The 20,861-nt window shown below is 43.0% G+C and overlaps 1 protein-coding gene across 1 annotated transcript in view; it reads left to right on the top strand.

The window, feature by feature from the left end:
• The window catches only part of cdkal1 (CDK5 regulatory subunit associated protein 1-like 1), a 232,327-nt gene that overhangs the window by 87,755 nt on the left and 123,711 nt on the right, over positions 1-20,861 (top strand). Inside the window, exons 7-8 of the mRNA XM_030102247.1 lie at positions 2,402-2,522; positions 18,736-18,839. Of these exons, the coding sequence (XP_029958107.1) occupies positions 2,402-2,522; positions 18,736-18,839 (225 nt within the window). The remainder of the gene's footprint in view (positions 1-2,401; positions 2,523-18,735; positions 18,840-20,861) is intronic.

Raw genomic sequence — 20,861 nt, 5'->3', positions numbered from 1 at the left:
ATACATCCGATGTGCATGTGGGCGCTCTCCATCAAAGCCGATTTGACTGACACTCGAAGGGAAATTGAAAGATTTTTCAAAGTCGGCGGCGCATATGTAATAAACGGGCGCACAGAAAGGATAAATGGCCGACATCACACTCCTCCTGTCTTCCTCGCGCGCCACCTCCGTCCTCTCATCCTGACATGTCCCCGTCCTTCCCACCTCCCTTCCCCTCAATCCCGCCTGCTGCTTTACAATCAAACGGGAGAGCACAACAAGAGCCACCACTTATGAGACATCAGACACAGGTCAACAGGTCATCCTTTTAGCTTTCTACCTCTCCCATCCAACCATCCATCTGGCTATCCCCTACATCTTTCATCTGTGATGTTTTTTTTTTTTCTTCCTATCATCATCCAGGCATCCACCCATCCACCTCTCCAGCCATCCATCCTTGGCTTCTCTTCTTTTTCTCTAGTATGTTTTAATGGGTTGTTATGAGCGGGCGGACGGATGGATTTATGTCGACTCGTATTTATGAAGGGAAGAAAAGAACAAAGACTGACTGGAAAAGGGACAAAAGAGAGGAGGAGGAGGAGGGCAGTCGGTGAAAGAAAAATATGCTGTAAAACAATGTCTTTTTTTTTATATCTGTGCACGTTTTGGCAATTAGTGTCGCTGAAATTTGTAATTGAGATGACAAATAGAGATGCTTTGGTCGGTTTTCTTAAGTAACTGGTGTCAGCTGTTCTGTCTCTTGATTTATATTCATGTTCCCCGAGACTCTGGAATTAAATTTGGAATTGAATTGTATTTCTTTAAGTGATTTCCTGCTGGCAGTGAGAATTTCTCTCAAGTCTGAGGCGGTATTCACACTGACAGGAGTCCTGCGCAGATTATGCGGGGAAAGACAATCTCCCAGTTTTATTAGAATGGACAAGCCCATAATTTGGAGAAAAAAAAAACACATCTGGAAATTCAGCTCCATCCAGGTAATTGCTTTCTCCTGACAAGTCTGTATATGTAATTATATATCGGTAACTTTATTTTCCCACCATGTAGAAATAAATGAACAGGGGGAAATATTAAATGATGGAATGTAGAAAGCAGATTTAGCCACAAATGTGCACCAATGGACCTGAAGACCAATGAAGCCTGGAGACTGTCGTCCTGTTTTGTACTTTATAAAGTTGACAATCCGCCAAATGTCATAATGTCTGATTTTCAGCCTCTCCAGGTACAAGAATCAAGCAAGCCTGAAGTCAGACAAGGTTTAACTGTGAATCTGCTTGATAAAGTGCTAATATATGGATGAATGCCTCAGTCTATCAACAGTTGAAGCAATAGCAGGAATATTAGCACATGCATTAGTATTGACTACAGGCAGGGTCAGAGATCCCGTTAAAAGTGTAGCCAAATGTGCTCAAAGTCCCAGCTGTTTTCCACGAGGGAAGTTTTCTCATTTCCTCACTTGTACTGGGGTATTACGACCAGTCACGCCTCACCGATTGGCTCTTTGTCGTCCTCTGGGGCAGATTGTCATTTTTATCTACCAATTGATAACCAAGCTTCCTGCCCTGAGCCCACCCTCCCAGGAGACCCTTGTAAAGCGGATGAAAACAGGAAGACAATTCCATCCCTCAGCGCCTCCATCTCGCGCACACCCCCCAGCTCCGTCGCCTATTAGACGATTCAGGAGAAAAAAGAGAATCTGCTGCATCCCATTTCCACACACCAAACGCTGGACATTACCAGCTTTTAGCTGTTCGACTCATGCTGTGTCTTTTTTCCCGTTTGTTTCAACGACACTGATATCCACTCAGCAACACTTTTTTTTTTTTTTTTCTTCTGTTGTTGTGATCAATCATTCAGAGCAACCAGGCAAAGCGTCCTGTTTTGAATGGAACATTCTCCCTTTTCTACTTATTGTTCTGTTTCTACTAATAACTGAATCATGACTGTCAGTATGTCCTTGTGCTGTGCTGCTGCTGTGGCTCCCATCCATCCGTCCGGACGATTTAAAATGACAGAGAGAACATGCAAACTCCACGCAGAAACACAGTCAAGACCAGACTCGAATCCTGTGTGATACAGCAATGAGACAAGAGTACTAACTACCACACAAAGCATAACCTGTTCTGATCTCCATGGAAAACCATCAAATGCAGTTTGGAGTGTTTTAATGGGGATCGTTCAAAGAGAACAGCCATTTGTTTATCTTCCTTTTTTTTTTATTGTGAACTCATTGTGCTGGTTATTTTGTTAAATGATAATTGTTATGAAGGTAATGGCTATGGCTTCCCTTTTTCAACAGCCATCCATCTGCCTGTCAGTGTAACAGCTTAGCATCAGGTAAACGACAAGATAAGTTTAATTGTTTTAAAGTTTTTTTTTTTTTGTTCTTCTTCTTTGTGTTTAGGTCATTCAGTTCGACTGCTGGGTCAGAAGAAAGATGGAGGTCGAAGGCTCGGGGGAGCTCGCCTGGACCTGCCCAAGATCAGGAAGAACCCTCTCATTGAAATCATCTCCATTAACACCGGGTAGGACACAGACGCACAAACAGGGAACACAACTCATAAAATATTCATCTTTAGCTGAATTCAATTTCACGGCCTTCCTGCTGCTGCGGTTTGCTGTGTGTACATCCGCCTGCATGTGTGTGTATGTGTGTGTGGGTGTGTGTGTGTGCGCACGCGCTCTTTCTCTGTCTCTCTCATCCTCTTTTTGCATAGCCACTTAAACCCTTCCCTCCGCGTGTCTAATTCTATCAGTCCACATGGCCCGCTCTGTGTGTGCGTGTGTGTGTGTGTGTGTGTGTGTGTGTGTATGCGGCGTTGGCATGTGCGTGTGCATATAGTGCTATTTGTCAAATGTAAATGTGAAGGCGACCCAACAGGTGTCCGGCTATTTTTCTCCGCTTCCAATTGACTGGCAATGTAAGAATTCGGAATAAACAAAAGCAGTTACGAGGAGACACAGTTTTCATCGTAGCTGTGATGTTCTTCTGCATCCTGTTACATTTTCTTTTGCTCTTTAACTTGCAAAACATTTGAAATAGAGCTGCAGAATATTTATTTGACAATGCCTTCTGATATGAGCAAGAATTACGTTTAATGTTGATTTTGTGCAGATCTGTTGTGGATAGATGGCAACAAAGATGAACTTGACCATGTTGTTGTGGCACACACACATGAACACACACACGCACACACGCACACTTAACATTACCTTTCTTTTTATGGGCTAATTTCATGTTGTTTACAGATCTGTGTGTCCCCACTAACCCATGTGCTATATTCTCCGCGGGCCAGTTAAAAAAGGGTTACGACCGACTAATTCCTCTGTGCTGGACCTCCACTGATGATAATCCATCCATCATCCTATTGGATGTCTTCCAGGTCTATACATTAATGGGTTGCCTCACAAAGAACAGACATAAAGAGCCTGCGCACAACAACAGCAGTCTTCCTATTGTCCAGAACTTTATGTGCTTAAAAAAAATAAATAAAAAAAGAGACAGGGTTATCTCCCATTTAAATGTGTTCACATCCTTCGCTTTTTAACTGGCTGTGAAAGAAACCAAGCATGCGGTGTTACAAATCAGCATCTACTGGCTGTTGATTCCATACCATCAGTGCAGCATCGTCTCTTTGTTTTGTTCAGTTGTGTTACTGTTTTACTGAGAATCTCCAGCAATGTCACTGAACCATGATGGCCAGTCGTCGCTGAAGAACAAAATTCTGGGGTGGTTTCCAGAACTGGCCTATACAGTACGTTATGCAGTAGCAATAAATATGATTTATCTATTTAAGTTCTTTTAGGGTGATTTTGTCTATAAATGGACAGTTTGCTCAAGTGTTTCTTGAGCAAACTCTACATTTAAACCACAGTGTAGTTTTTTCTTTATTCTTTTTTCTAGTTTCAGATCAGTACTTGTGTCTTTTGAACTTTTATCACTCAGTTTATCAGCTCTCTCAATGAGCCCTCATGGGTCTTTAAGAATAAAATCAAGCAGAGATATTGTTGAAAACACAAGTCATGTAACACCAACAGTTGCAGTTCTGTTTCTGGTTTATATATCTGTTCTCTCAGACTTGAGAACACCGTTGATTGCTGTCTTGGCAAAGGAGCGGATGGTCCTGAAGTTAAAGGAAGTCCACCGATGTCGTAGAGCACTGTTGAATAAACATAAACACACAGGAAGAGGAGTTCCTTTTTCTCTACAATGCGATTTAGTACATATGATTGTTACTGAAGTGTCTCATGCTGCAACTGATGACAACCACCCAACAGTGTTAACCACTGCTCCACCGTGCCGCCCGCATCTGTTATAATCTGACCCCCCCCAAAGTAATTCCAATCTACAGCTCCCTAAACTGGTGCTTAAATTGATCGGCTAACTACTAAAACATGTTAGTTATTTTAAGCGATTGCCACAAATGCACCCACTCCATTTCACTGCCTGAGTGGTGTGTGTGTGTGTGTGTGTGCGCGTGTGTGTATGTGGGAGAGATAATTGCTTTGACATCGAACTCAGTTCTTTTTATCTCTGTTGTTGTCCCAATTAAGTCACATTTTCAGAGTGAATATGTGCGGTTCTTTTGTGCGCCCGTGCACCTCCCTGTTGGACTGGATTGTCTGCGAGCTCGTCCAGATGTGGGGGTTCTGGCATTATGCAGATATCCGTCCGTTGCTCGCCTCCGTCCAGCAGGGGGTCTGTATCTGATCCAGATGATCTTGCTGTTGTTTTTCGAAAGGGTCAAGCTGGCTACCAATAAATCCCCTTGTTTTTTTTTCCGTTTTTTTTTTTTTTTTTTTTTTTTTTTCCCTTTTCTAAGTGCAACCGGTAGTCAAGCAGTGGATTACACAAATATTCGATTGGTTGAGTGCTGATCTGTCTCTCCCAAATAACACTCGTGTTGCTGAAAATCCAGGCTTAATGCGTGCCTCCGGTAAAGCTGATCAGTTATTAGGGCCGCCGCTCGGACACGGCCCTTTTAATGTCACTCTATATTTATGGATATTTCAAGGAACTGGTGGGAGATTGTGTCGTTTCTGTGTTCTGTTTTTAGACGAAGAGTTTTCATTAGATTAATTTGAGACGGTGGTGACACCAGTGGTGACATTTGTCAGCTGGTGGAACAGAGAGATCCTTGTGTGACGCAGACGCACATCTCATGCACAACATGGGCCGTGGTCTTCCTCTCAGCTGCCTTTGCGTCAAGGAGAACATTTGAAACTGATAATCCACTCTGTGTGTGTGTGTGTGTGTGTGTGTGTGTGTGAGTGTGTGTGGCCTGAAAGTCTCCGCTTTGTCGGCCTGGCTTCTTTCGGATGAAACATGTGGCGCTGCTCCTTCTCTGTCTTTCTCTGATATTCTTGCCAAATGTCAGGCTGATGTCATGTTTCAGGGTGCGGCGCTTCCGCAGGATGTGTGCTGATCCTTGAAAAGTCTTCAACCTTAAATAATTTTTTGAAGGGGCATCAAAAGGTTAGCGCACGTTTAAATGCAGTTAATGGATACACGTGTTTTTATTCCCTGCTTGTAATGAAGGATTTATTCTTTGCTTTAATGTCACCAGGCATGTTGGTGATTTTGGGGATATTTCCTGTGGTAAGCCACCGCACTGAGCATTAAAACGTGATTACATTACATTTATTCCCTAAAAAGCATCAGGTTTCGCTCTTTGAAGTGTGGTCCTGGATGAATCCAGTCTTGCCCACCAGTTTCAATGCATGTGGAGGGAACACTCTAAAAAAAAAACACCAAAAAAGTTGCTTCTTTCTGAAAAATAAATTCAATTTTTTGACTTTATGCATGGCTGGTCGCGGTCGTTTTAGTGAATGGAGGAAAGGCAGGCAGGCATCCCGCTCTCAGGTCAGGGCAGACGTGTCAAAGATGGCTGCGTCTTTGGGAATTGGACTTAACAGTACATTTGTTTCAACGGGCTTTAAACATTCTTTTTTTGGAGAACAAAGCTCCTGAAGCATTTTTTTTTTTTTTTTTTTGAGACTTGCCAGCGATCATCTCGACATTTAAATTCTTAAATAAACTCCCTTTCTCCAGCAAATTACCTTGCGCACATTAATTTTTCGACAGATGAACCCACTGTAACATCCCCCTCACTTTATTAGTGCAACCCCTCAAAACAGCCTCGCCTAGTGTGCCACCTGGGACCACCTATGAAAATTTAATTTTGCGTTCAAATTGATTCACAATATTAGTTTCATTAAGTTGCATATTAATTTCATTTGCACCTATTAAATCCAAATTAGATTGCTTTTTTTTTTTTCCCCTCCACCAAGCTAATTTTACTTCCATCAAAAAATATATTCAATATGGTCCAGCAAGGCTTTAAATAGCCTCTGGCTTTATATTAAAGGAACGTTTTCAGGGCTCTCTTGTGCCATTAGCGTAGTTATTGTGAGTTATCTGTACTTGATGCGTGTATGAACTAAAACCCTGAATGTTACCTTGAAGGTTGAGTCCAAAAGCAACATGTTACTGTAATGTTATGGCGGGATCAGTGTTTTTCTAAATTTTTATCGTGTTTGATTCATTCTTTGCAGACACACTACGCACGACGCACACATTATGAGTTTGAAGGACACATTTTGCATCATTGCTTTCATTGCAAATGGTTAAAAAAAAAATCAATACGCCCCATATGTAATGCATTTTAAGATACTGGTTTATAATGTAATTTGGCTCCAGACATGTGCTGTCCGTGCAGGTGTTTTGGAAAAGGTCACAATCCAACGTGTTACATTTAATTAAATTCAGTCAATTTAAATTTAATTAGGAACAACAACAAGCTTGGTCTATAAAATGAAGTTATAGTCAAGTCAATCGCAAATATATTTTTCAGTAATGTAGTCTGTGACATTTTTTTATTTTTTGTTCCCCACACTGTTGTTGGATGTGTAATGAACATCCAAACAACATGATGCCACACAACTCTTGATGAAGGTAGAACCCACAAAGTTCAAATTTCAGAGTTGTTTTATCACAGGATGTGTGTGTACGTGACGTGAAAGCAGTGGAGGGAGCAGATGTGGTAATCAGATGAACAAAAGAGGGAAAAACATACACACACGCAAACACACACACACACACACACACACACACACACACACACACACACACACACACACACACACACACACACACACACACACACACACACACACATACTGGTATAACTGTTGGTGTTTTCCACACATGATCGGATAAGATGCGGTTGCTTTGAACACTGTGCTCCTTGTGATGTTGACTCCAGCAGCTCATGTCAGGCTTGTGCTCTTTAATTGGCTTACACTCCAGTCCGCAACATTTAGTTTTGGATTGTTTCTTATGCGATTCCTTCCATAGCCTCTTTATGCACACAGACGAGCCCGAGGGCAGAGTTCATTTTTCATTCCCCCTCAGACCCTGGTGTGTGTGTGTGTGTGTGTGTGTGTGTGTGTGTGTGTGTGTGTGTGTGTGTGTGTGTGTGTGTGTGGAGGGGGTGAGCCTTCACGATGTCTTTCTAATGCTCTGTTTGGAGTCCCTGTTTTAGCCCGCTTGATGCCATTAGGAAAGCTGGTGCGTGCATGTGTGTCTTCTGCCCCGAGGCTGCACTAACGGTCCATTCTTGATCTGTGGATATCTATATGCACGCGTGTTGCTGGTGACAGTAAAAGCCCTTTTGTGAGCAAGTTCAGTCGGGATGCCTCAGTGTCATAAACAAGGAATTTACAGCCACTCAGTCAGAATGGGTCATTAAACTTGTGTGTGTATGTGTGTTTGTTGCTGTTTCTGTTTGTGTGAGCCTCCGCCATTACACTCAGGGCATTAAAAAAAGGCCCTTTGTTCCACTGTTACAGCTCATTACATTTCATTAGCTGTCTCTTCCCTGTTCTCTATTTAGTTGCGTTTTTGGCTGCTATAATCTCTGTCAGTGTTGCTGCAAATTGCTAAAGTCAGGTGTTAATGATCCCCTGCTCTAACCCCAAAACCAATAACCCAACTCCATCATTTTTTTTGTCCTCCAGGCAGCGCAGGTAACCAAAACATCACGGAAGAATCAGGCGCGCAGGCAGACTTGTTGTGGTTTGAGAGCTCTTCTAAACACGGGCGAGGGGATTGCTGGCGGCCTTGATGTTTGATTGCTGCGCTGGCAGCTCAGACTTCGCAACAAACAGTTTGAAATTGAATTAATGCTGAAATGGATGGCTGCACCTCTGTCAAATACCAGCATAAAAATTACATCTAGCATCTGCTTTCAAGCATTGTGTTCTGCTCAGTTCAGTTCAGTGGGATTTAATTTTCCTCTGCCTAATGGTTCTGCTGAATTATTGTGCTACTTTTGGGTTTATGTTTTTTTTTTCCTCCCCCCCCCCCCTCACCATCGCTCACCTCCTGCACGCCGTCGTCCTTCACATGCTTGCAGTGTTGAGCTTATATTAGGTTGGCAAACAGACGTGTTGACACCTCTTCAATAGAGGCAAACATTGAAGGATTTAATAAACGATGAATTTCAATAGTCCTGTTTTTTGTTGCAGGAGACTAGGAATTTCTCCCTCTTTCAAGAACAGGCCTCATCTAACCGGGGAGTAGAAAGCGTGACCTTGAAGGCTGCTGCAGCATTTCATCCAGTTTCCTTTGTTTAGCACCTTCTCTATTCAGGTTCCCTGTTATTGTTTTTACACCTTTTGACACCAACACTAACATAAATTCCTACTTAACACAAAACTAGCTTTAAGCCGTGTTGAATATTGCATTGTGAGGGAATAGAATTTATATTTAATACATTTATCAACATCGGTGTTTTGCTTGTTTACTCCAGCTAAACATGTCACTTTTTCCTTGAGACCTTCATCCTCGCCTCATCCTGAATTCCTGCGGTATCAATAGCCACTTCTTTAAAACCCACACACTCACAGAGGCCAGTTGTCTGAGCCGATGGAGGGAAAAATGAACCCGTGCTTGTTATGTTAGCGCGCGTTCTCAACGTATTTGTGTTCGCTCAGAGGCCCCCTGTGTTTTACCTCCTGGTTTCCTGAGATTTACATCCCACTTGTGGAATAATAGGCCTTATCAACCACTCTACCGGTCTTTTACACAAATTCGTGATAACCATTGTGACCGGAGTGTAGCGTTAAAGCGTCCTGCTGGCAGGGGGTTGGGGTGGGGGTGGGGGGTTCCGCTGTGGGGGCAACTAGTGACTCTGTGCCCTCGGAGCAGGCAGGCCCCACGGCCGGACAGCGAGGGGCTCGAACCCCACAACCACCAAACACAACCACCATCAGTATTCTGCCACTGTTCCAGTGAAGCTGACGCGTCTCAGCAAGGTCAGGATGAATGTCAGTGTGTCTGCAGTGAAGAGCGGGGAAAAACTCGCGCTCTTCATGCTCAAAGAACGCCGTGCGCGTCAGGAGCGCAGCCCGAAGTACGCCTGTCATTTTATCCATTGGGGTATGAACCGTGAGCCCACCCCCGCCTCCTCCCCCCGCCGTGTCAGGCTGTGTCTTTATCCTTCTATAATTTCCCTGCTTCTTCTGAGGGGGAATGCTCGGCGGAAGCTTCAGAGAGCCGCTCGTAGGTTTTCTGTAATGGCGTGACATTAGCGGGATCCCAGCCTCAGCCCGCCCAACGTGTCGGAGGCACATTCTTTGACTTTGTCCTCGATCTCATGGTGAAGTGAAGTTCACTGTAACGTCGCCCCTCTGACACACTGAACGAGATCCCGAGCAGATGGTTCTTTACATGCTTGAAGAACCGATCTGAATCAAATGTATTTTTTATTTTTACAAAAAGGGCTACAAGATTTATGAAAACCGTCCAGCTGTGAATTGCCAGACATATATTGTAATTTAAATGTCTTCACAAGATGTTCAAATGAGGCCTGAAACAATGTGGATGATTTTGAACAAACCCGGTTTAAGTGCAAATATCAGTGAGTAATAATACAAACTTATAAGAGAAATCCACCTTCATGTAAAAAAAAAAAAAGGAAAAAAAACCACACTCTTCACTTTGAAATATGTTTACTTTTACAAATAAATAAGCGGCGTTAAACATTCCACATTAGAATAACACAGAGGAATAACAGCGTGAGTGTAATGTTTCCATGACTACTGGATCTGGTGACATGGGGAGTGTGGTTACAGCCAGGGTTTTTTATTTATTTATTTATTTATTTTTTGTTGCCTCCCTTCAACATGGTTATACTGAGCGATTAAAGACCCTCTTCATGAGGCGGAGTGGCTGCGCCACACTCATAAACTCCGCGAGGCGGACCTCAATACGGCCGTTGTCTGAGTCCACTGATGGGGGGTTTTTTCAAATGCTGGTGAGAAATGGTGTTTCTGCAAACCCATGTCTTTTGCACAGCAGCCTTGTATTAAGTGTCTGCCTCACGGTCATCAGCTTGTTGATGACCGTGTGGCTTTGGTAGTGACAGATGCTTTTTTATCAATATGGAGAGGTGCACACTCCCTTTGTTGATATGCTTCGTCACTCAAAGGTGAAACGGCGCAATAATGAATTTTTAATATTGCGGCGTCTCTCATTGTGAATTCACTTCATATGTAATGATGAATCACCCAGTCGTCGTAGCTAAAGCTACATTTTTTCCTCTTTATGGAAGCAGTCTTTGTATTTTGGTTCATGTTTACAGCGTTCAGTAAAAATGAGAGGTTGGATAGTTCAAAAGTAAGGGCATTATTATTGCATAATGGGTTTATTGATTAATGCTGACATTTCGTTTTATTATACCCCGACAATATTTTTTTTCTTTATTGCTTCAAAACGTCATTGGCTCTGAACACCCTGTAGTCATTGTGGCAGACGATGCTGCAGTAATGATTGACAGTCCACATCTGACAAACAGTGTCCGCTGCACGGCAGCAAACTGAGTGATTGGCTTTGGAGCAGTAAAGAGAGAAAACTTTCCCCAACGGAGGAAAGTGGAGCTTCAGTCAGGGGGAAATTTGTCCATAATGTTAACATGAAACTGCTTAACTTTTCTTATGCTCTTAAAGTTTAGTTCTTTTCCAGCAGCAAACATAGTCAATCTTTAAATATCCCGTAAAAGGCAAAACTGATGAAAATTAAAGGAGCACATTTGATTTGAATAATATCAGATTAACTCCGTTTGCAGCACTATTCTAACTTCCAACTCACCGCCGAATTTGATCAGTGTGATGGTTATAGTAATACAGCTGTTGGCACATTATTGAGACATGATACAGTGAAGAAGAACCTTCAAAAGAACTTTATTAAGTTACTTTTGTGAAAGGCTGTTGATGGCACAGTTTCATAATTCGCTTTGATTGAGTAACTCTCTTGGCTCCCATTAAATGGTGTTGTAAAAACCACAGATGAACAACTGCAATAGAAAAAATGGCTGCAAACTGCATTTGTTATTGCTAACATGAATACATGTTAATGGATATTTTTCAGATTTAAAATCGAGTTTGAGAATTTTTTTAACAGCTACTGTATTAACGGAACACTGCTGTTGAAAATTGCCTTATTTGCACTAATTATTACTTATAAACTAAACAGTATTGTAAAGACATTTAATTGCATTCTGCTTGCTTGTATCTAGACAGAGGCCTTTTAGCTGATATCAAAATCTGATAACCACTTTTCACTTTCTCTTTTCCAAGATAAACACAACTTCACAACTTACTGTTTTTCCTCATAGTCAGCATGTTTTGTTTTTTTTTTTAACCGCAGGCCTTGACATGACACAGCACAGCTCCCTGGAAACACACTTTATATAAAGATTATCACTGAAGGATAGTAGTGTCACTGTAAGAATAGCGGAGCCCTTTCTAAAGATAAAAGCCTGGGCTTCAAAGAGGAAGGGGAGTGTGGTAATGCAGAGAGAACGATGGCAAGTCATTAACCAAGTTAAAAGCAAATTGAATCAGACCCGTGCGCTCATTTGTAATTTCAATTTCTCTGGCAACAGCGCAGATATAAATAAGGTGAAATGCCACAGACATATACAAATGTGCCCCCCTCCTCTTTCCTTCTGCTTCATACACACTCTAACCAACAATCAGAGCTGGCATATCTGCCCCTGCTTTACACTTCCTGTCAGGCTGTAATATCCAACTCTGGGATATCGTGTGTTTTTTTTTTTTTTTTTTACTTCAAATAATTTGTCCATATCTCTCCCTCATCTTACAAGCAATATATAAGCCACGTTGGCCTGCTCTACTTGACTGCATTTTCATTTTGTTTATCGTTGGTCAATGATCTAGTCTTTTTCTTTTCATTGTTATTTTTCCCTCTGCTAGGAGCATAAGTGAAAATGCGTCATGTCAGCCGGCAACAAAAGAGGGAGAAAATGTTCCGATGCGCTTTAGAAAGTAGAATTACAGCCAGTGATGTTTACATAAGGCTTTCTGATCACGTACCTATGTGTATAGAATTGTGGGAATGCATGGCTGCCCAATATACACACACAATCTCCTTCGATTTTACACTTTAGAAAATACACACGCATACACACGCACACGTACACACACACAGAGGCCCACAAAGGAATTCCCATTTTCTTTTTCTATTTCATTACGCACACACACACATGCAACACGCAACACACACACGCAACACGCAACACACGCACACAAGCACACTCGATCATATGCAGACATACTCCCACTCAGTCTCACACACACACACACACACACACACACACACACATTTGCCCACACCTCTTCTAGCTATGTACCACGGTGGCCTTTCTTGCTGTTTATCAAACCAATGTATGGGTAGTTTTCAGCTCCACTGGTCTGAACATTTTATTCCATTTCCCTCTTTCCCACTGCTTAACACACAAACTCACAAATATATGCCAGAGGCTCGTGCACATACACACACACGCAGAGACACACACACACTCCCTCTCCATCCAGTGTTCTCCACACTCACCAGGAGAGACTCAGCTCCCCACAGTATATCCAAAAGATTGATGTGTCTCCTTGGACAAAATGAGATTGTGTGTCATTACAAGGTATTACGCCACAGAACCCCAGAGTAACTGAATTAGTCCCAGTGTGTCTCAGGCACACACACACACAGACACAGACACACACACACATTGACACACAGACACGCACACATTGACACAAAGACACAATTGTCTTACAGACTTTTAGAGTGGAGCATTTTCCTTCATGTTGAATGTGATAAAACATCAAAGCGGTGGTTGGATGCTTGTCACGGAGTTCACTGGGGGCATCTGTACATATTCAGCCTTATTACATTATTGGTCAATGACATGCTTTTTTTTTTTTTTTTTTTAAGTTTCCTACTGAATTTTAGGCAAAACATTTGCACTCAAGTCAAAGACTTTTATGATATCACTAGGAAAGCACCTGCTCGCACGTTGAGCCATTATTTGATAGTTGTTGCTCGTTTCATAACTTCTCTGTCAACAAGACACAACCTGCCACACCTCACCTTCAAACAGACCACTGCGCCATGATCGGAAATCCTAAAGAAACCGTGTTGGATACATACTACGCTCCAACAGCAGCAGAGCTTAATGGTGAAGGAAATTTCCAATGTGGTGTTTCAAGGAAACATTGATATGAATGCACATTTCATGAGGTACAAATCATTTTCATCAGTTTCATTAGGCATGTTTACATGGGCCAAAGAAATCCTCTCTATAATGGGATTAGAAAGTGAAGCAGATTGTAAATGTGTCACATAAACACCTGAGTGGATCTGCTTCACTCCAGAGCGGATTATATTTCCGATCTGACTGTATGAGGTGGTCCATGCAGACTGATAATCTGATAACTTAAAAATTCCACGAGAGACCTTGTGTGCATGTCACAGTTATGTCATTTGGGAGGACGCTGTATAATCAGCTTCAGCCGAAGCCCTTGTGCACGAGGATTGAACGTGGATCGCGTCGTATGCCGTCCATGCATACATCTGCGTTTAATATGATTGTCTTCAATCGGATTGAAAAAAACACCCATGTAAACTGGGCCATTTGATGCAGTGTCTTTTAGACTGAGGCCTTGTTTACGCAGCAATATGTTCAAGTGAAACAGAAAAATTTTCTTGCGTTTAGGGTATCGGTTTGCGCGACAGCGGTGCTCAGCGCCACTGAAAAAAACGTTTTCAAAACCACTCCCAAGGTACTTTATTACTACCTTATGCTGCTGCTGTGTATATGAACACTTTGCTACATAGTTTTCAATGATTCTGCCATCGCCATGTAAATGGACATCGTTTTCCAAAACGTTACTGTGTAAACTTTAGTGAAACAGAAATGTAAAAATACGATGCATTTTTACTTTTTTACTACCACTATTTTTACTACCACTCTACTATTAAACGAAAAACATCTTGGCAGTGGCGTTGTCTGTCTGGTGACTTGGCTCAGGCTGATCTTACGGAGGTCCAATATGTTCAGTAAACCTTGTGAAGAACACACCATATATTCTAAATCCTAGCAAAAGTTTCAGAATCTATTTTCTGAATTCACATACTTCCCAGTGCGTTTGTTGCGTTAGTTTGTCTCGTTACGCAACCTTTAATAATCTGTGTGGCCGATCATTGCAGTAACGAGACAGGCGTTCAATCAATCACCAGTCGGGGCACTTCAGTCACCCGGCGAGCGCCACGAGGAGGTCACTCAGCCTCGCTGTGAGTCGGGTAGTTTGTCAGAGACGCTGTGATCCACCGCGAGTGCATCAGGTTGAGTCAGCTTGACACCCGGGTGGGTTGACGGGGGGGAAAGTGATTTCATCTGTCTGTCAGTCACTCTGTGAAGTGGTCAGTCAGGAGGGCAGGCAGCAGGTGAGCTGATTAGCTGCCAAACGTTCAATCAGCCTGCCTCCACGTCCAACCTCAGATCATATCTTCATCTAACACGTTGGCTGACTTTATCTGCAAGCACGGGGGGGGGGGGGCCGGGGGGGTTCAATAATAAACAAGCATCGTGCCATTCTTGTCGAGTCACAATGGGCTGATTGATGTAGTGCAAACACCATCTCAAGGCCTGCCTACAGACAAAACAGAAGTTGGGAAAACACTCCGAGTTCCTCCGCAGACATGGGCTTGTGGTTTCACACACAAATACACACGCTCCCATACACAACACGTGCTGCCTTTCTCCAGTCAAAACAACAAGCCGAGCTGCTGCACTCGCTGCGGAGCTCTGAGGTCGGCATGTGACACATTTTCTAACACACAAAAAGCACACTGGGCTCTTTTAGTGTGCAGCACTGAGAACATGAGACCGAATAACAGAATTCAAGAGGTCAGACACAAAGGCTGGATTGAAGACAGAGAAAAGGCCCCCAGCTGCACTGGAACAGGCTGTCTTCCACTCACTGTTAGATAAAAGGAGTTACCTAAGTACACACGCACATGCACACACATGCGACAAAAAAAAAAAAAAAGATAAGTTTATTGTGAAGTGTTGGTGAGAAAGTGAGAAAGTTGCTGATTTGTATGTTAGTGAGGAACTACATAGTCTCAATTTCCCTCCTCCGATTAGAGCTTCACCCCATCGTGTCAGTATTATTTGTTCGATGACTTCATATCACAGCTCTCCAACTCCACTTTGACTTTGAGATGACACAAACAGCAAACTTAAAGGCTTTAGGCATTATTCAGTCCCATAATGCCGCTGTTCGGATTGTGTTTATACCCACTGCACTTCCTCTGTAGTTTTAACAATCAGTGCGACGAGTAATCTTGCCTTATAGATGTAAAAAGCACTCAGATTTGCCCTAACAGTCAAAGCTTTGTTTTCATAATTGCATTTTGAAACTGGTATAATACAATCCACAGCACGCACACACACATGCATGCGCATGCACACACATAAATGCACCAACTGCCCAATTTGTTTGTGTGCAGAGCGGTTTTCCTAATTAATGCGTTGACGCTAAATGCTTATCATCGAGAAAAGGTTTTTCCTGCTCAACTCTCCCACTCGGCGTCTTTAAGATGCTGAACAGGGGAGCCCCTCTGAAGGGAACTGTGCTGTGTTTGTGTGTGTCGAAGGAGCTTTACAGATGTATAGAGGAACCTCTGGGCTTTCCTCCCTTTGTTACCTTTTCAAGGCTGCAACCGCACAATAGTCTCTCTGTCTTAGACTGGCTCACACACACTGGGGAGGTAGCCTTTCCCATTGTAACACATTGATAAACTGCACTGTTGTCAGGTACAACAGCTACCTCTGTGGTTTAATTAACTGCGAGGAAACAGCGCAGAGAGGGGACAGATATAAAGTAGGGAAAGGATTCGGGCCGGTAAGGAGATTCCTTAATTCCTGGAGCACTTCTTTCTTTACTGGAGTTGATGTTTCCATTTGGCTGAATTTCATCAGTAGCAAAAGTAATGCACAATCCTTGATTCAGAATGAGATACAGAAAAGTGTTATCTCATACAACACAAGTTGAACACAAGCTGAACGTATGTGCGGGTGACACTACTCTCTCCTTCTGTCACTGCTATTTTGAGGGTGCTGACGAGTTGTCGCAGTCTGTTTAGGCTAATGGAGAAGTCGAAACTGCTAATGTGTTGTTGTGATACCGGACAAATGTTCAGTAGGGACACACTCACCCGGGCCCGTGAACACACACACACACACACACACACACACACACACACACACACACACACACACACACACACATAGACACACACACATAATTGATGCAAATGTGCACGCGGACACACACCGAGACACACACAGACACCCAAGCCGACCACTGACTGTCTCATGAGATTAATGTTGGTGTGATCCACTCAGCTGGGCCTGATCACATTAAGATGGATGGACCCCCTGGTGATGGTGCATGTGTGCGTTTGTGTGCGAGTGTGTGTGTGTGCGCGCGTGCACGCAAGGGTCCCATCTGTCTGTGTTTTCGCCACTGCTAGGCCCCGTGACCTAGCTGCCATCTTTAGTGCCCTCGGCTCGGATAAGCAATACCCTGAGACGAGGAGATGGATGGGCAGACGGGCTGATCGCTGTATTCTCTTCTCCGCTCCAGATTTGGTGATTTGTGAAGATCAAAATCCAACTGTCGTTTTGGTTACAGGTTCAGATGGATTGAGTTATTTTTGTGAAAGTAGGAATGAGTTGTATGTTACACAATTTAATAAAAGAGGTGCACTGCTGAATGTAAACTATTAGTTTTTCAATACTGTAATCACTGACATGTCGTCTTCTGTGGTTCATCAATCTTACATTGTAAATATTAAAAAGCCACAAGCGACTAAATGGATTTCAGTACCTTTATAAAGGCGGATTTTAAGTTTGGGCCATCATATTGAGAAACAATAGACGATAGCAGGTGTACCTAATGAGGCAGACGACGATCATCCTCATAAAAGCAAAGCATTTCATTGTGTTAGGTATAATCAGCGTTCCACTTTTCTCTCATATACCTTTGTCTTGCTCTGTTCATCGCAGAGCTGCTTCCAGACTTCACTGCACACACAGAAACAATCAGGATCCACTGATATCTCAGTCCTGCCTCCGAGAATCTGTCAACGTGACAGACATCATGCTATGGCTGGTAATTGGGAAAAATGGCCTTTCTTTCACAAAGTGCTCCTCTTGAATAATGTGAAATCTGCATGACCCCGGTTACACGACGTAAAATTGACAACAGTTGCCTCCTTTCTGCAGCTCGAGCGCTGGAACGCCGGGCTGTTTGTGTTCCTGGGGAATCCCTGTTATTTCTCAATGCCTCTGTCACGGCCAGATTCGGGGTTTATGCTCGTTATCTCCAGCAGTCTGATTTCATAGTCTCATTCTCGCTGCCTTGCATCACAGCGCCTGATGGTTATTAATGCTTCGTGAGATGTTTTTGTCACTGCATCGCAGTGTGTAAATCCCACAGCAAACCAGTTTTAACTTTGTGACACTCGTATTAAAGAGGAACTGGAGCTTTTGATGTTTCGTCTGAGTCAGTAGCTGCCTTTAATAGCGCCGTGTGAGCAGACGGTCATGTTGTTTTCTTTATGAGGAGCCGGACTGTTGTCCATCATTAGTCATAGTTGGGTTAGTTTGGGTCCTTAGTGGAAACAACACTTGACATACAGCGTTGTGTATCTGAGATGCCTCTGTTTTCAACTCACAACTGGCTCCGCAGAAAACTGTGAAGGAGTGTGAAAAAAAGAAATCACTGAGGTAACAGCGGCGTCTTCCTTTAACCCGGTTTGTCAAATTACAGATCAAAAAAGAAATCTAAATGCCGGAAATGTTTGTTTAGAGAATTTCCCAGGAGTGATTAAGGAGCCGTGGTTAAAGAAAAGTTCCCTTCTGAAGCTTTTCTTTCTGCCTTGTGTTTGTATCTAGTGTGAGGCGGTCTCTTTCCCTGCCGTGTTGTTTATTCCCGTTCTTTTCATCGTCAATTAAAATCATGCCTTTGCTCTTTGTCAAGCGAAACAGTGGACTGACCCGGGAGGCAGGCGTCCATGATCATTTTGAAATCAGCAGAATTGTCCAAACTAAGAGAGAAAGGGTCCTGAGGCTGATTCATTTCCTCTTTTGACAGACTTAACACCCCTGGCTCTCTTTTTAAGGTCTCTTCATTGTTGTTTATGCTCAGCCTGTTCTCTTCTATTTCTCAATTTTCCCCTCAGTGGTTTGCTTCAAAGTTTGCTGCTGACAAATGCATCTATCAATAAAAGACACTCAAAATCACCACATTTTTTACATTGAAGCCTATGAAGCCCTGCATCATCTCTATCTTGTCTTTTTCTGTGTCCAGGTGTCTGAATGCATGCACCTACTGCAAGACTAAGCACGCCCGAGGAGACCTGGCCAGCTATCCCATCGAGGAGCTGGCGGAGCGAGCCAGGCAGTCCTTCCAGGGTGAGTGCTTCAAGTGACGTGTTACTCGAAAGTTGCTGTTTCCTCCCAGTAGTTTGTGATTTGGTCGTCCCAAAAGTAAATTTACTGAGTTTCGCCGTCATTATTGTGTGTCCTTGTAATTCACTTCCCGGTGTGTGCGGAGTTTAATGCGCAGTGTGGGTCCTGGGTGTGTCTGTGTGCGCCCTATTAGGAGGGGAAGGTTTTAGTAACACATGTTGATGTTTTTGTTCTTGGGTAGAGGGTCCAGCCAGTTGGCTCGGCTTCGATGCCAAAGGAACAGCTGTTGTGCCCTGGCATCTGTTCCTTAAGAGCACACTCCCAGAATCCCCCAACTGCACAGCAGGCTCTGCCTGTATTAGAGCCCCAGGCAGGTCAGTCAAGGGCAAGTCAACACATTGATAGCAAGTATCTTATGAGGAGCTGTCCGAATTTACATCTTAATTTTATCACAACTTAGTGTTGCATATGTTTGAAATAAAAGAAACGGCATGCTGCATGTCTCCGATGCAGTTTAAGTTGTTTAAAAAACATCGTAGTGTTGTGTTTTACTCCTGCCGTTTAGAGCTGTTGCTTGTCTCTGGGTAATGTGTGCTCATGTTACAGCCTCTGCCATAGCTGTTATTAAACAACAGGAACTTGTTGTCACAGCCAAAAGACTGGTTTTAATCAAGATTTAATCAGTTTTCTCTCAGGCAGAAAGTGTAATGGAGCCAAATGATTATTGCTTTTAATCCCATTTCACCTTAGTGTGTAAAGCAAACACTGTTTCGATTACTTGTGTCAAAAAAAACAGTGTCATACTAAACTCCAGATACATGCTGACAGGGTTATTGTCTCCCCTCCCACATCCGAAGATCCTCTTATTTACGGCTCTATTAAGCTACAGAATGACCAATAAGACTTCTCCCACTTTAGACACGCATGGTTTATAACAATATTTGAGTGGAGCACTTGACAGTCAGCTGACAGCAGAACTTGTGAAAGCGCTGCTTTGTGCCACTGAGTGGCACTCAGGAGTTGTCCACTGACTCATTCCGGAACACAATCACACCACTGATAGTCTCAGAACTAGCAGGAATATGAAAGCTATCATTAGAAACGATTGCAGTTTTTTTATTATCTTAATGAAGTTACAGATCTAAATGGGGATGTTTTGGTCATGTTCTGATGCTGCTGGCGACTGGAGGAGAACAGTGAGTACGAGGCCGCCTGGTTTCCTGCTTGTTCAAACCACAATCGGCCAGAACTGTGCTGTGAGATTATGCTGCAGCTCAAGTCCCTTCTCCAGGCCTCCTCGTCGAGAAACAAAGTAATGATCTCGACCCAAACAGCGGAACTGGATTCATCTTTTTCTCTCTCTCTCTTTTTAAATCAGTGTCATTGATCTGAGGCAAGTTTGAGTGTATATTTGGGTGATTAAAAAAAAAAAAAAAAAAACCAGGAATGTACCCTTGACAAGGACACGGCTTTCTGAATCCCATCTACAACCCTCTTAAACAGCTGCATCCATGCCACTGCCACAGGGTGGGCAGTCAAGGGCAAACTCACCAGCTGTTTGAGCCTTGCTATGTGTATGGATGTTTCTACACATGTGTGATGTGCGGGGTGAAAATACACCTGCCCTTTACACTTGTTTGAGCAAAGTTAGGGATGCAGGACAATGAGTATGTGTGTGTCTGTGTGTGTTCGTGTGTGTGTGTGTGTGTGTGTGTGTGTGTGTGTGTGTGTGTGTGTGTGTGTGTGCGCTTTCATTTGTAAAATTATGAGAAATACTGCTCTTTCAAGGTGAACTTCCAATTTTGGACAATCGTCAAAACTAATGTAATAAGCCGATGAATTATTAAATTCATCAGTCAGTCAACCAAACATTTACACCATCAACATGCACAATAATAGCTTTCTAACACAGAAAATATATGCTTTTTTTTACCTGTGTATTGAATTTATTCAAAGAAATGACATAAAATGATAATTCAACACCAATAGGGCTAAAGGTTTAAGCATTGCAGTATTCGTAAAGAT

This window comes from Salarias fasciatus, chromosome 11 (assembly GCF_902148845.1).
Source record: "Salarias fasciatus chromosome 11, fSalaFa1.1, whole genome shotgun sequence".
NCBI lineage: Eukaryota > Metazoa > Chordata > Actinopteri > Blenniiformes > Blenniidae > Salarias > Salarias fasciatus.
The sequence above is the reverse complement of the archived record's forward strand: the minus strand, read 5'-3'. Positions and strand labels throughout refer to the sequence as shown.